The sequence below is a fragment of the Centroberyx gerrardi genome, chromosome 13, assembly GCF_048128805.1.
Source record: "Centroberyx gerrardi isolate f3 chromosome 13, fCenGer3.hap1.cur.20231027, whole genome shotgun sequence".
Classification (NCBI taxonomy): domain Eukaryota; kingdom Metazoa; phylum Chordata; class Actinopteri; order Beryciformes; family Berycidae; genus Centroberyx; species Centroberyx gerrardi.
Window position 1 is genome coordinate 31,784,970 of NC_136009.1, and position 16,863 is coordinate 31,801,832.

Genomic DNA, 16,863 nt, shown 5'->3' on the forward strand with positions numbered 1-16,863 from the left:
AATGAGAGTTTGGAATCAAGCCATACACCAAGATATTTAATATTATCAACTTGATGCAGAGGAGTGCCGTCATTACAGGTTATTACACAAGAACCAGGTTTGGATTTGAGTTTCTGTCTGGTACCAAAGATCATAATATAGGACTTTGATTTGTTGAGCAGTAGTTTATTATGTGAAAGCCAATCTTGTAAGATATTGAAATCAGACTGAAGAGAAGCTTGAATTTGTGGTAGATCAGGTTTAGATGTGTATATGACAGTGTCATCAGCATAAAGTTGAACAGAACAGTTATTGAAAATTGATGGTAAATTGTTTACATAAATAGAGAAGAGAAGTGGTCCCAGTGTTGAACCCTGGGGCACACCTCTTTGTTGAATCAACAGATCAGATTTATTCCCATGTATGAATTGAACCACAGAACTGCGTTTTCAGAAAGGCCGATAGCATGGAGTTGATCTAAAAGTAGATAGTGATCGACGAAATCAAAAGCTTTAGTCAAATCAATAAAGATTGCACCTGTAAGATCACCATTATCTGCAGCAGAGAACACATCATTGGTGAATTTAAGTAAGGCAGTAGTTGTGGAGTGATTAGGCCTGAAGCCAGATTGAAATGGTGATAAGATATTGTTAGTACTGAGATAATGTGAAAGTTGATTATAAATTAGTTTTTCGAATACTTTAGCAATAGCACAGATAATAGATATAGGTCTAAAATTGTTACGATCAAGTACATCACCTCCTTTATGGAGTGGAGTAATGCGTGCACATTTCCAGATAGCTGGTAACTCGCATGTAGACAAAGAAAGGTTGAATAAATCCGCAAGTGGATACATAAGAATATCGGAAGCTAGTTTAATAAACCTGTTTTCCATTCCATCAAGTCCAGCACCACTGTTCACATTCAATTCATTGATGGCATTGTGAACTTCAGTTGGTAAAATTTTCCTAAAAGAAAAAGAACTGCAGCAGGGTGAAATATTACTAAGAAAGCCAGTTGTCAGGTAAGAGTCAGGTAATAAGGTAGAACAGACGGAGGAGAAATGCTGATTGAATGCTTGGGCAATAGAAGAAGAGTCATGTAGTATTGTATTAGCCACTTTTATTTGATTAATAGAGTGTTTATCTGAAGTATTAATAATGGATTTGATTTTGTTCCAGAATTGCTTAGGGTTCTTAAAATCGCAAGTGAGACATTCTTTATAGTAGTTAGATTTGGCATTACGGGTTTTAGTCTTGCTCATATTTCTCAGCTGCCTGTATACTTCCCAATCAGCATTATCCCTTGTCTGACGGAATGTTGACCATGCTTTGTCCCTCTGCCTAAAGAGACTAATAAGTTCGGGGCTGATCCAGGGAAGATGTTTACCCTTGACCTTAACAGTTTTCCAAGGAGCATGTTTGTCCACAACATCAGTGAACTCAGTGTAGAGAAAATCCCAGGCATTTTGTACATTAGGTATTAATTGGTATCTGTCCCAGTTAATAGCGATCAAATCATTAATAAATAAATCTAAATTCAATTTCTTGTATTGTCTGATTTTGATTAGTGTAGGTGGCGATTTAGGTAGTTTGATTTTCCATACACAGTAGACAATTGAGTGATCACTGAAGCAATCAGACATAACACCAGCCCTTAAGATTCTACTTGGGTGTGAAACAAGTGTCCAGTCCAGCAGAGACTGGGTTCTAGGGGTGATTCGAGTAGGCTCATTAATTAGTTGGGTAACATTTAGACTACTAAGTAATTTTTTTTCTTTGTCAGATGACTTATCTAACCAGTTTTTGTTAAAATCACCCAGTAAGATGATTTCATTACTACAGGAAATGGAGTTGATGGTGGAGATCAGGCAATTGAAGGACTCTACAAGCGAAGAGGGTGGTCTATATATGCTACCAATAGTTATACATTTATTTGCATGAAAAATTACCTTAACAAAAACGCATTCAAAATGTAGAGGCTCAACTGTGGGTTTGATTAACTCAGATACGAGATCAGAGGAAACATAAATAGCCACACCTCCACCCCTGGAGCACCTATCAGATCTATAAAGAACATAGTTTGTGAGATTTATTTCATTATCTGAGATGTTATTGTTGAGCCAAGTTTCAGAGAGTGTAATGATGTTAGGCTTATGTAACACAACCCATGCACGAAGTAAGTCAATTTTAGGCACAAGACTCCTAATATTCAAATGAATGATTTTTAATCCTTTAGCGTCATCCAGTCTGGGAGCAAAAACTAACAATGGTACTGTCACTTATCAAACATAGGTTCGAAAGTAGTTGGATCCAAAAATGCAGTACAGGGTTGTAAAGATTGCAAGATTTATTAGCTACAGCAGACACACAAAACACATAAACACAAAAAAATAAACACAAAACAACCACACCCTTCAAGAACGACCCAGCAACCCCAGACACCATATCCCAGAGAATTTCCGTGATTAAACCAAACTGTGTAGGTAAAGAGCATCTATTAAACTCAAGGCTCAATCTGCATTAATAAGAAAAAGAAGAAGAAAACGTAGCTCAAAAAAGATACTTCACAAGCAGCATTAAACGTTAACAGCTAGGGGCAGTAGTAGCCTAATACGCTAGCAGGCTCTCATGTGCCAAAGAAGAAGTGACGCAAACAGCTTTGCGACGGCAGAATGTAAACAAACACCAACTGAGAGAGATCGATACCTGTTGCATCCAACAACAACTAAAACTCAAGAAGAGTATCAACAACACCTCAAGCAATAACATCACAGAAGCGCAGTCGTGTCTTTTGAAGAAAAATAAAATAATAATAAAAAAGAGAAAAAGAAAAAGAAAGAGCCAGTTTGATGGACTGTCGGACTGAAGGCTAGTGTGCTACAATTAGCCGCAGCATCAGTCAACGACCTCACCTCAACAGGTAATCATTATCCTGGAGAAGTCAAAGAGGACATGAATGCAGCTTCAGCGACTTTGTGGCAGCTGAAACGCTGTTTGCCATCAACAATAACGCAAAGCGTGCAAGGATAGCGGAGAAAGTACTTCATATTGAGTTCACGAAGCTTGCATTTGACAGGATCAAAGCTCCGGCGCCTCCTCGTCAGGTCAGCACTGAAGTCTGGATAGATGTAGATGCGTGTCCCGTTATAGTCTAGCTTCTTTTTCTCCCTGGCAAGGCGAAGGATTTTCACTTTATCCTGGAAGTTAAGAAGTTTGATCATAATAGACCTGGGACTGGCTCTGTCGCTTTGTCGGACAGTCGGAGAGCGGTGGGCCCTCTCAATGATCGGCGGAGTGGGGAAGTTGTCCCGTCCCAGAAGCTGTGGGATCAGCCGGGACATGAAACCACTGATATCATTGCCTTCAGCAGACTCTTGAACTCCAACGAAGCGAAGATTAGAGCGTCGGCTTCGGTTCTCCAAGTCATCCACTTTGTCCATCAGGTAGGAGTTGTCTTTCTCTAGCTGTGGAAACCGAGCGACAAACTCCTGAACATTGTCCTCATTAGCCCCAACACACTGCTCTAACAGGTTCACTTGTGCTCCCAAAGTAGTTCAGGAATTCTGAATGCTGCTCAGACTACTTTGAATGGGATCCACTTTTGCATCAAAATGCGTCAGCATGTCAGTCTTAATTTGTTGAATGGCGTCCCACAAAGTTTGGAGTGAAATGTGCCGCTCGTCCATTGTGGCACGGGCGCAAAAAGATCAAATAAACAAATCTTGTGGCTGTGTAGAAAGACTTAGTTAATGCTTGACTTATTTAGAGTCAATTCAGGTCAAAAATATGTGGATCAGGATAAAGGCAAACTTAAAAAGCTACTATAACAGCGACAAGCAGACTTGAGCTTGAGACGTGTTCACTCACGCTGTGGCCATCTTGTTCTGTTAATGTTCTGCCGTTCTGCAGCTAACGTTCTGCCGTTCTGCAGCTAACGTTCTGCCACTCTGCCGCTAACGTTCTGCCGTTCTGCCGCTCTGCAGCTAACTTTCTGCCGCTCTGCCACTAACGTTCTGCTGCTCTGCCGCTAACGTTCTGCCGTTCTGCTGCTCTGCAGCTAACGTTCTGCCGTTCTGCAGCTAACGTTCTGCCATTCTGCCACTAATGTTCTGCCGTTCTGCAGCTAACGTTCTGCCGTTCTGCTGCTCTGCCACTAACGTTCTGCCGTTCTGCCGCTCTGCCGCTAACGTTCTGCTGTTCTGCAGCTAACGTTCTGCTGTTCTGCCGCTAACGTTCTGCCGTTCTGCAGCTAACGTTCTGCTGTTCTGCAGCTAACGTTCTGCTGTTCTGCCGCTAACGTTCTGCCGTTCTGCAGCTAACGTTCTGCTGTTCTGCAGCTAACGTTCTGCTGTTCTGCCGCTAACGTTCTGCCGTTCTGCAGCTAACGTTCTGCCGTTCTGCAGCTAACGTTCTGCCGTTCTGCTGCTCTGCCGCTAACATTCTGCCGCTAATGTTCTGCCGCTCTGCAGCTAACGTTCTGCCGTTCTGCAGCTAACGTTCTGCTGCTAATGTTCTGCTGCTAATGTTCTGCCGTTCTGCAGCTAACATTCTGCCGCTCTGCCATTAACGTTCTGTCATCGTTCACACAGACGCTCCACACAGAACTTTACTGGAACGTTACAACGACTGGAGCAGAGAAACTGAAGAACTGATTTACTGGAACCTGCTGAGACATTCAGGACAGACTGCAGGGGGGCGGGGCTATTGGTTGTCCTGGGACAGCTGGAGCTATCAACCAATCACTGTTCAGCACGGTCATCACATCCAGCCAGTCACTGTGTTCAGTAAACATCAGAACATCAGTAAACCAGTTCACAGAATATTTGACTGATCAATGACAGTGGTGATCCAATTGTAATAGTAATAGTAATAGTAATGTCAGGCAACATGGCAACATGTCAGGCAACATGGCAACATGTCAGGCAACATTTCAAATCAGCAGCTGTAAACATTAATCAGCTGTTCTTCACTCAGACAGGGAGTGAACCGGTCTGTAATCTGCAGCAACAAACAGATTCATTTGTAAAGTGAGAACAGCTTGAAGGATGAAGGATTCTGCTGCAGTGCCTTTGAGCCAGCTGCATCATGGGACTTCAGCTGCATCATGGGACTTCAGATCAGAACGTGTTTCTGCCTGATCTCTGCTTCTGTTTGAATTACTGGCTCCACCTGCTTGTTTTTTGTCTGGTTCTCCTTCTAACGGCGTTCAGTATCTCAGCCAATAGGAGAGCGCTGGTGACGTCATCGCCGGTCTCAGCCGGCAGGTTGAAGCGGGCCATCCGGCGGACGCCGCAGCGTCGCCCGGTTTAATATCAAGTGCTGACTCCGCCTACCCGGGCCAGTTTCGGCGTACACCGGGTGGAATTACAAGTGGACCCTCTGTTTCATGGTTTGAACAGTGAATGTGTTTCATCCTCAGATCCTCAGCTACATGTTTCTGGGTCAGGCTGCTGTGACTTCTGACCCCTGACCTCCATATTATTGGATGGTGATCTGTTTGGCTCAAATAAAATGCTGTGACAGAAATCAGCTGATTATCATGTTATTTATTTCTGATTAAAGTAACGGAACATAAATCTGAAATCTGCTTTGGTCCAGCAGCCAAATCTCCTCTCAGAGAGCTGATCTGTCTGCTGTGTGTGTGTGTGTGTGTGTGTGTGTGTGTGTGTGTGTGTGTGTGTGTGTGTGTTTGCAGCATGTCGGACCAAATAAAACCAAACTGGAGGTTCAGCTGTGCTGAATGTGATGTGTTTGACCTTTGACCCCTCAGGTTATTGAGACGGTCAGCGCTGTGGACCGAGACGAGCCGCAGGGTGGACACCGCTTCCTGTTCTCCCTGACCGCCGAGGCTGCTGGGAACCGCAACTTCACCCTGCGAGACAATAAAGGTGCAGTTCACTGTAAATAACTTTAAATTATAATAAAGATGCAGTTCACAGTAAATAACTTGAACTGTAACAGTAGTGTAGGGTTAGTAGGTTTATTCTTATTCTCTTATTTATTCAGGTTTTCTCACCGGCTTGACTCTGTTCGTTCTCATCAGTTCACAGCAAACCTTCAGTCTTTCTAAATCTAGAATCTCCTACTTAAATTGGAGAATTTATAATATATTAAGCAGTGCAGAGGTTCGCTCCCCTGAAGAAATAATTTGGAAATGTTGACTATTAATTTCTAAGTCCAGTTTAGCCTGTCTGCTCTTAATGGATCTTTATTCTTAAGAGAAGAAAGCTTAAATAGATAAACTGAATGGATCTAATGCTTCACCAGCCATCTGAGGTCTTTCTCATATCAAGATAAATTCAGGTAGAATTCAGGAGTGAAGCAATTCAGCCAGAGGAGTTTTATGCAGACAGTCCTGAATTTTCCTGAGCCTGAACCCTTGGTGGATTCAAGGCACCAGTTCACGGTCCAAGCTCACTCCGGTTTGACCAATAGATTTTTGGTAATTTGCTGACCGCGGCAGACGGGCGGTGCGGCGTAGAAGGAGTTTAGGAGGAATAAATGATCAGTAGGTGTGGAAGTTTCTGGTGTCGATCCTGGCCAATCACATCAGCTCACAATGACGCCAGCAGAGTGAGACTACAGGCCCATTAAACCATGACTGAAGTGAAGATTTGGATTATCCACAGAGTTTAAAAAAAATGCAATGCAACAACTGCATGGAGACTCTGGATCTGACCAATAGGGAGAGGCGATTCCAGAAAGTCGGGGCCAGGACAGCGAAAGCACCGAGACTTGAGGTTTCAGTTTTGAGCGAAGAACTAACAGACTTTGGTCCTGAAAGAAGCAAAACTAAAGATCTGAGTGACTTTGTTTGGCTTCAATAAATCTGTGATGTAGGAGGATCCAGACTCAGCGCTCTGAGGAGAACTGAACTGAATTCTGTTTGAATTGGGTTCCAGTGCAAGAATGCCAGGATAGGAGTGATATTAGTGATAGAGAGAATCGGTTCTTTATGAGTCACTCAGTGAAAGCAGTCATTTGATTTTCTGGCCGTGATGTGCAGGTGAGAGAGGAAAGAGTGGATTGGTTCCACATGGTTCTCATTCACTTTGTTGTGAACGATGTAATGTCTACTCAGCACCACTAGAGGGCAGCCTTTTAATCAGTGAGAACTGTGTAGATTCAATCAGTGAGAACCATGTAGATTCAATCAGTGAGAACCATGTAGATTCAATCAGTGAGAACCTGTATATTTGAAGAACCAAGTGACTCTTGCTTCTTGTTATTCGGTCATTGATTCATGAACGAGTGTAATGTGTTCCGAGAAAGCAAAGTAACACAATAGGAATGTATAAAACATTACAAAAGTAGGAAATGCTACAAATAACTCAAATAAAACAAATAGGCTAGGCCTTTTAAAATAGTCTGTCCACACATGAGATTAAGGAAAACACACACAGCAAAGCTACTGGGCTACAGAAGCCCTTAAGGACAAACCGTGCATAAAGGCTAATGGCTAAAATAAACGTACCTACAGAGAAATATCTGCGGTCACCAGTCTCACTTTGACAGATCTTTCTCCTGCTGAAGGTCACATGACCCACAATGACAAGTGAAGAGGCAGGTAGCAAGTTTACTAGTTTAACACGTTTACTTGCTCGCTTCATCGATTCACCTTTACCAGAATTTTTCTCAGGGAGGGGAGGGGGAGAGAGAGGAGAGGAGCTAGTTTTAATAAAGGAAAAGCTACAACTCGGGCCGAATGTGACAACAAGCTTTAGGAAAGAGGTGAAAACAACAACACAGCTGCTGCTGTGTGGCTGTTATATCATTACATCTCATGGAAATCTCCACGTAGCACGCGTTAGCTTCAGGACTGGTTACAGGGTCTGAAATCACTTATTGCAGGTTTAAAGCTGCAGTAGGTAACTTATGGATTAACATTTATTTAGAATAAAAATAAATTGCCATCACACGTCAGAGGAGCAGATGAGGAGACAGTCACCAATCGATACCGTAAAACATCTGTTAGCTAGCAGAGAAACCAATCAGTCCCTCAGTCTATCCAATCATATTGAGTGATCAATAGTGTCAAAAGCTGCCTCAAGTCAAAAGTGTTCGGCAGCGTCAGCACGCATCAGTAAACCGTCAGATTCTCAGCACTGCGCCGCTGGTGAAAACCTGATTGGAGTTTATCGAAGATAAATATCTGAACCTCCAGGAGTCGTAAAGGAACCAACTTTCAAGAACTTTAGAGGAGAAGGAGCTTAGAGATCGGTCGGTAATTTTATGGGAGAGATGGATCAGAGCCAGGTTTCTTAAGGAGAGGTTTACTTAAAAATATAAATCAGGACACAACAGAGGTGAGAGATTCATTAACAACAGTGAGTAGGCTGGAGGCTCCCAGGACTTCAGAGGAATCTGGAAGGTAAAATATCTGGAGGATAAGAAGATAAACACATGTGGGACATCGAATCTCTGATAGGGGCAAACTGTGTCAGCAAAGCAGGAGAAACTGGTGAAATAAAGAATGAGGTAGGAGGAGTAATGTTAGATCTTATAATGTTCATCTTGTCAACTAAAAATGCTTTGAAATTATTGCAGACTTCAACAGAAGGGGTCAGGAAGACAGAAGGAGCAGAATCAACCCGTTTCTCAGCGGTATTAAATAAAAACCTAGAGTTATGCTTATTAGCAGCAACATTTGTGAACTCAGCTCTCGCATCCTTAACTTTGCGATTGTAGGAGGTTAGTAGCTCCTTCATATATATCAACTTGGAGATGTGTATTTTTCCACTTCAGCTCCGCCCTCTGCAGTCCCTTTCCTACTGGCGGATGCTGGAGATGATTTACACTCTGACCTGGGCTTCAGAGGGGCATTAGAATCTAAAATGTACGCACATAAATCATTAAAACATGTAACTAGGTCATTTATGTCCTTAACTGATTCAAGATATCACTCAGATCATAAAAAACAGGTACATTTAAGAGCTGATTGGTTGTTCAAGTGCGTGCACTTGGGGCGTCCCGGTGGTTCAACCGGTAGACTTAGACTTAGGTCTTCTGACCAGGGCTTACTGGTTGTCCCTCGCTCTAGGCTCAAAACAAAAGGTGATCGAGCCTTTGAGATTGTGGCTCCTAAACTGTGGAACGCTCTTCCACTGGAGTTAAGATCTGCGGTCTCTGTTGACACTTTTAAAAAGCAGCTAAAGACTCATCTGTTCAGACTGGCTTTTGTCTAGCCTCTTGTGTCTGTATTTCTGTGTGTTTTTATGTCCTTTGTTTTTATGTTTTATTGTTTCTTACTATTTGATGGTCTTATTTTAACTATTTTACTCCTGTGAAGCACTTTATGACTTTGCTCTGTGAAAGGTGCTGTATAAATAAACTTTACTTACTTACTTACTTACTAGACTAAGTACCAAGAGTCCGTACTGCAGCGGCACGGGTTTGAATCCGGCCCGTTAACTGTCCAATAAAGCAGAAAGCCAAAATATAATCTTTAAAAAAAATGTGTGAACTTACTGTATGTTTATGTGACAGAGCCAGCACCTGGAAAGATGCATCAAAGAGAACATGTGATCAAAAATAAAATCTTCCACTGAGAGTTAACAGATATAAATAAATAGAATAAATCAGGCATGTGGCCGCAGTGTGCGGGTGAAGATGGGCATGATTTTGTTTATATTGTTTAGAGAGACTAAATGATGAACTTGGAAATTAACTCTTCATTCCCCCCCCCCCCCACCCTCCCACCCCCCACCCCCACCCCCACCCCTACCCCCACCCCTACCCCTACCCCCACCCCTACCCCACACACTCAACAGACAACACAGCCTCTGTCCTGACCAAGCGAGAAGGTTTCCAGCATCAGGAACAGTTCGTCTACCTCCTCCCGGTGTTAATAACGGACAGCGGCAGCCCGGCGCTCAGCAGCACCAACACTCTGTCTATCAGAGTGTGTGAATGTGATCCGGAGGGAAACCATCAGTCCTGCAGCCAGGAAGCAGCGCTGCTGTCGGCCGGCCTCAGCACCGCCGCCCTCATCGCCATCCTCGCCTGCATCCTCACACTGCTGGGTAAGACCTGCTGCAGGCGCATCACCACCGCTAACCCCGCCTTGGTGTTACACACGCTCATCCAGAACCAAAATCTGACAGGCCAACAGCCAAGTGGCCTGTTGAAGACACTGAACCCCTTCAGCTTAATGTCGGCTGTGGCAACTGAATCACTAAATCTAATGTAACTTCACGAGTTTGTGTTGAAATGTGCATCAGGACAATAATAATGTGCTTCATGATGTTTATCAAAGAGGTGGATTTTAATGAATAATTTCTCAGAACAGTAAAATTCTGAGTCCTGATTGACAGGTGGTACCAGACAGTTTAATCTAGACCAGGTCCAGTTATTTTAATCTATGCTTCTAATCTGTGCTTGGTTTTTTGAATTTCTTTTTGTGTGGAGTGAGGGAAATCCTGTTCTGGATTATTTTGTTGGGATGGACTGTATTATAAACTGAAGCATCCAAACAGTTGCCTGTTTTACACTGTTTTTTCGGAGCGTTTGCACATGGCCCGTTTGGAGGCCATGCGGTGACTCAGGTGCCCTTTGCATCTGCCTCCCTCTGGTGTGGTTCACCAGTGCTGCAATAGCCCTCCCAGCTGCTCGGGAGATCCCCCTAGGAAACGAAATACAGGCAGAGGGAGAAAGAGCCGGGGTTCCCACTCCACAGCCACTCACTGTAGTGAGTCGGGGTCTGGCGGCATCTCAGGGGCAGTGAGGGAGCAGGGCTGCCGTCAGCAAGAGAATGCTCCTCTTGGAGAAGAGGACAGTCTCTCAGTGGTGGCCAGTGATGGGCTCGGGGATGACGCTGACGGAGTGAGCCCTCTGAAGGGGGCAGCGAGCACGCAGAAGCAGGCCCGGCTCATCAAAAAGGGTTCCAGAACCTGTTGAAGAGGGTTGTGGTCGCACTGGACCTCACCTTGGACGGGGCCAGGGGCAGCACACCTGCGGTCCCCATATTTGATGCTCTTAAGGAGGCCATGATAGAAGGCTGGGCCGAGAGGAAGGGCCGCTTCCATTTTACACAAGAATTCTGGACCTTGACCTTTCGTCAGAGAGCCGTCTTTACTTGGCCTATGTGGATACCCAGTCATGGACATGATTATAGCTGCCATGGTCCTGCCACACAAAGACATTGTTGGAAAAAGCCCCCGCCTTAAACCTGGTCCACCCAGGGTGTTTGACAATGATCTTAAATCGGTCTATGGGTCACTTACAGCATTAGGTCACCTGTCTAATGCAGTAATGCCTCTCCAGGCCTACCTACAAAAACTTGCAGTGGGCGCGAGATAAATTATTAAGGAGGTAGAGGAAGTGTCTCATCTGATTTCCCAGGTTCAGAAGGACATGGCCCGGGCCAATGGCAAGGCTCTGGGCCAGGTGGTGACTTCTAGCCGCCACCTCTGGTTGGCGCAGACCAAGCTCCCGTCGTCAATGCAGGGTACGTTTGCTAGCCTTCCCCTTATCCCGGGAATCACCTTTGACCCTGGAGTGGACGACATCCTGCAACAGACTGACAGGGTCAGGAAGGACCAGGACATTAAGGCATTTCATGTCTCCACCTCTACTTCGTGCCCCTCCTTTCAGGTCAGTGCGTCAGGAGAGCCACCACCTACCACCACTCGAGAGGCATGTGGAGCCTCCACCTGCTCGGCAGCCCCGGAATGCCCCACAGTATCCTGCCCAGCAGAGAATCAAGAGGCGCAGGGAGGATGACCGCAGCTGGGGGAGGAATGAGTCTCCACCCGCCCTGCTCCCCAGAGGGGCGAGCCTCAGCAGTCTGTCTGAGCACAGGCATACAGAAATGCAGAGAGGTGAGGGGGAGAAAGAAGAGGAAGATAAGAGATGGAAGCAAAAGTAACAGATGAGTAAAGTAAAGGGATATAACAACACCACATTGCTGCACTCCTAAAACAGAGATTATTCCACAGACTGTTTGACACTGTGGATGCCCCTTTTTTCATTTGAGCACCTGCCCCTGAAGAACACTCTGCACGTCCCTGCTCTGGGCACAGGCTGAATGAAGGCATGTCTGCCTCAGGCAAGAATGGAGGCCATCCTTTCATTCCTGGGTTGCTTTCAGCAGGGTCAGACTGTGTTAGCCCTAGAGTGCTAGCATCTGTTAGGCTTGCTGACAGCAGCCTCACTATTGGTTCCCTTGGGCCTGCTCCATCTTATACCACTTCAGCTGTGGTTCAACCACCACAGACTTCACCCAAAGCGCCACAGGCACCATCGTCTAGTGGTATTAACGCAGTGTCTGAGGGCATTGTTGATGTGGCACTCATGCTCCTTTCTCTCAGGGGGGGTGAAGCTGCGCAGGATGTGCCACAGGGAGCTAGTGTGCACGGATGCCTCCATGACAGGACGGGGTGTGATGCACAAGGGCAGGTCAGCAAGTGGTCACTGGAAGCCTCCTTGGCTAGGCAGACATATCAACATCTTTGAGACCCGACCTGAACCAGGGGTTCTCTGTGGCACCCGGAACCACGACGGCTCAACCTCTAGGCTTGGCCTCTGAACGGTGCCAATGGTCAGAGCTAGGTCTTCAGGAGCGGGTGATAGCTAGTCTGCAGGGAGTCAGGGCTTCATCTACTAATGGAGCTTATAAGTTGCGCTGGCAAGCATTCAGCTCTTGGTGTTCAAAGAGCAATTTGAATCCAGTGTCCTGCAATGTACAGTCTGTACTGCATTTCTTGCAGTCTCTGCTAGATGCAGGGTCGGCGGCCTCCACTTTGAAAGTCTATCTGGCAGCTATTTTGGCGGGGCACGAGAGGCTTCCAGAGAGTCCCATGGGGATGCAACCCTTGGTCTCCAGATTTATGAGGTCTGATGACATCTGCGTCCAGTGAGAGCTGAGAAGGCTGCATGCTGAGACCTGGACATCGCATTATCAGCCTTTGCTAAGCTGCCCTTTCAGTCTGTATAACAGCGAATTGTCCTTTACTTTCACAGTTCAACTTCATTCCCCAAATCACTCAGATATTAAGATGTGATCAGTGAGTTTCACAGTATTGTGTTACTGTGTATTGCTCTTGAATGCAGTTTAGGATGTAATCAGTGTGCACACGTTCTTCTTAATCAACCATCCATCCATCCGTTTTCTAGCCGATTATCCAGGTCAGGATCACGGTGGCAACAGGGCAGCAGAGCAGCAACTTCCTCCAGGTTCTCCTGGCTGATCCCCAGATGCTGCTGGGCATGCTGGGAGATATAGTCCCTCCAGTGTGTCCTGGGTCTTTCATGCCTGGTTCTCCTCCAACAGGTTCCCCACCATCTGAAATCTCCTTCTATTGATCTGTATGCCGAGATCGAGGCCAAGTGGTAAAGCTGTCAGTCTGGTGCCACCTTGAAGCAGCTGGACTTCATGCCAACAATACAAACCTCCTCTTGCTCTTCCTCCTCCTCCTGCTCTTCCTCTTCCTCCTTTTCCTCCTCCTCCTCCTCTTCCTCCTCCTGTTCCTCCTGCTCTTCCTCCTCCCTCCTCCTCCTCTTCCTCCTGCTCTTCCTCTTCCTGTTCCTCCTGCTCTTCCTCCTCCTGTTCCTCCTCCTCCTCTTGCTCCTCCTCCTCCTCTTCCTCCTCCTCCTCTTGCTCTTCCTCCTCCTCCTCTTCCTCCTCTTCCTCCTGCTCTTCCTCTTCCTTCTCCTTTTCCTCCTTCTCCTATTCCTCCTGCTGTTCCTCCTCCTCTTCCTCCTCCTCCTCTTGCTCTTCCTCCTCATCTTCCTCTTCCTCCTCCTCCTCTTCCTCTTCCTCCTCCTTTTCCTCCTCCTCTTCCTCCTCCTCCTCCTGTTCCTCCTCCTCTTCCTCCTCTTCCTCTCTCAGCTGTGACTGCTGTTTCAGACTTTCCATTGAAGACTGAAGACTACAATCTGTCTACACATTCTTCTTAAATGTTCATTGCAGTGTGTGTGTGTGTGTGTGTGTGTGTGTGTGTGTGTGTGTGTGTGTGTGAATGGACAGATGTGTTTTCAGGAAGTAGTTAAATGTGTTTGTAGGTTTTCCAGCAGCTGTTAGTAGTTTGTTTTTTAAAACTTTCTGCCCTCAAGTGGTGAAGAGCAGAATTGCAGGATGTTTTACAGCTGGTTTGAAAGTTCAGTGAAATGGATTAAGGTTTAAGGTTTGTTAATTTTAACATAATAGGAGGGTTAAGGCCTTTATGGTTTCTCCATTTCAAGTATAGCTATAGTAAGATATAGATATAATAACAACTTCATGTGATTTTGTTTTGGTGTAAAATTAAACAGAATCTGCTTCCAAAATGTACACAGCTTTACGTACATCCATTTTTCCACCTAGTTAGTCATGATGTCATCAAGGTTCCTAAAGTGTCTTGGCTGTTCATCTCTAGAACCCAGACTTCAGAACAGCTGGTTCCATATGGTTCCACTCATTCAGTCCATCAGGGAACTTACAGTGCAAGGGTAATGGAGAACTGAATTGGATTTGCATTGGTGAATGTCACTGCAGGCTCAGTAGAGCGTCGTCTACAGCTGTCTGGAAGCAGAGCGTCTTTGTCGAATCAAACGCAGCAAAACATTGTTTTCCAGACGCAGCCGTGATTCACGTTCAAATTGAATATTCTGCTCATGCAGTAAACACTGGTATAAAACCAGAGAATAACAGCAAAGACAATAGCCTGTCCTGCTGCTGGTGCTCAGCCTCTGCTCCATGTTCCCGCACAGAGTTCTGACCAATGAGGGAGCAGTTTGATCACACAGCAGAGCTGGAGCTGTGATTGGTCAGGAGTTAGTGAGGCTTATGGGTATCGTAGTAGCTGTCATGGAAACGTGTCAGATGATTAAAAAGCGTATATTTCAACACAGGTTGAAACATTCACAGTCACTGATCATAGTAATCACATAGAAGATAATCAGGCTGCTGATGCAGATCGGCTGTAAACAGAATGAAGGCGAACATGGAGAGCAGCTGACGGCTCATCCTGAAGAATCCTGCTGAAATACAAACAGCTCACTGATACACAGGCAGATTCACTCAAACGACTGTAAACCCAAACACCTTATCCAGCTGGTCACGCTTCATCTCTGCAGTGTTCAACACATTCAACACACAATACGTTTATTACTTTCCACCAATTCACTGAAATACCAAGTAATGGCAGTAAGTGTGTGTTGTCCCAAGCTTGACGTGTTGAAAATGACAAATCCTTTTTTAAGCATGCCTGTTAGCTTAACGCAGTTAGCTGAACGCCATTATCTTAACGCTGTTCTTCCTGTCTCCTCAGTTCTGGTCCTGCTGATCATCGCCATGAGGTGGAGGAAGAAGGAACCGTTGATGTTGGATGATGAGCGTGACATCCGAGAGAACATCGTTCGCTACGACGACGAGGGCGGCGGAGAGGAGGACACCGAGGCCTTCGACATGGTCGCTCTGAGGAACCTCAACACCGGGAAAAGCCGCCGTGATGTCACCCCCGAGGCGCCGCTCTTCTCCAGAGCGCCGCCGTACAAGATGGCAGCCTCGGCGCCCGACAACAGGATATTCCGGGACTTTATCTGGGACAGACTGCAGGAGGCGGACTTGGACCCGACGGCGCCACCTTATGACTCGCTGCAGACGTACGCCTTCGAGGGAAACGGCTCAGCGGCCGAGTCGCTCAGTTCGCTGGAGTCGCTCAGTTCAGATTCAGAGCAAAGCTATGATTTCCTCAGCGAATGGGGACCGAGATTCAGGAAACTGGCTGACCTGTACGGCCACAACGAAGGCAGCAGCACCTTCACCTCCTAGCCCTCAGTCAGCAGCACCCACGGGTGGCACCGCCGGTCAGCAGCACCCACGGGTGGCACCGCCGGTCAGCAGCACCCACGGTACATGGTACAGTCGGCTGCAGTACAGAAACTTAGAGAATTAGAGAGACACTAATCGGGAAAGATGAGATGGAATGAGGTTCTGATGGAGAACAGTCGACCGGTTTGTGGAACCTCATGTTGTGTCATTCCACTGTTCAGAGGTGCTGCTAGAATCTTTGTTTTTATATGAGGAAGAGACTTTGTTTCTATTTAAAAAGATGAAGAAAAAAGATGGAGGACCCAGAGCTCCAACATGTAGAAGGACAGCAGTGATCAGAGGAACCAGCAGGTGAACAAGAGACTGAGATGATGGGAGTTTCACACACAAACAGTTTTCATGTCAGCATTTTAAACAGTAAGAAACATTTCATGTCATCTACAGCAATGATCATGGAGTCTGCAGGTTTTCATTCCAACCAAACACACAGCAGCGGATTTCACTGATCAGCAGCTTCCACCAGAGGGGCGGAGCTAACCAGTGACATCAGCTGCTGTAGTTTGGTTGGACTGAAAACTGTGCGGCACATGACTGGAGACTCCTGATCTGCAGCATCAGCAACAGAAAATGTTTGGACAAATGTTCGGAAACGTTACATGAAGCCTCAGTCAGATGTTTTCTTCCCATTATGGATCTAGATGTTTGAGGAGTAGAACAGACAGACTGCTGCCAGTATTGCCTCAACTTTAAAATCCCCCTCTACCTCAAAATACACATTCACTCCTCCAATAATTAAACACAAGTGCAAAATAAACCTTTGACAGCTTCTGAATACATTTTTAACTGGAGTTCAGCTTCCATGCTGGCATTATTTGTATTGATCACTCTGTCAATCAGAGTGAAATAAGCTGAAGCAGAACCAGTAATCAGTAAATCCTGTTCCTTTCTCCTTAAAAAAAACAACATTGTTCTACGGATGATGTTCAGAAATGCCTCTATCAAAACCATGAAAAGGAAAGCAGATGTAATTTAATAATCAATCATTTCTTTGACAGACAGAAGACCGCAGCATGTGGAAACAGACGGTTTACAACAGCAGAAGAAAGTTTTAAATCATCAAATGCTGTTAAA

General features: G+C 45.6%; 1 protein-coding gene across 1 annotated transcript in view; it reads left to right on the plus strand.

Moving 5' to 3' along the window:
• cdh7a (cadherin 7a) overlaps positions 1–15,732 on the plus strand; it is a 44,746-nt gene extending 29,014 nt beyond the window's left edge. Inside the window, exons 9-11 of the mRNA XM_071901236.2 lie at positions 5,752–5,869; positions 9,752–10,003; positions 15,230–15,732. Of these exons, the coding sequence (XP_071757337.1) occupies positions 5,752–5,869; positions 9,752–10,003; positions 15,230–15,732 (873 nt within the window). The remainder of the gene's footprint in view (positions 1–5,751; positions 5,870–9,751; positions 10,004–15,229) is intronic.
• Positions 15,733–16,863: the final 1,131 nt, after the last annotated feature.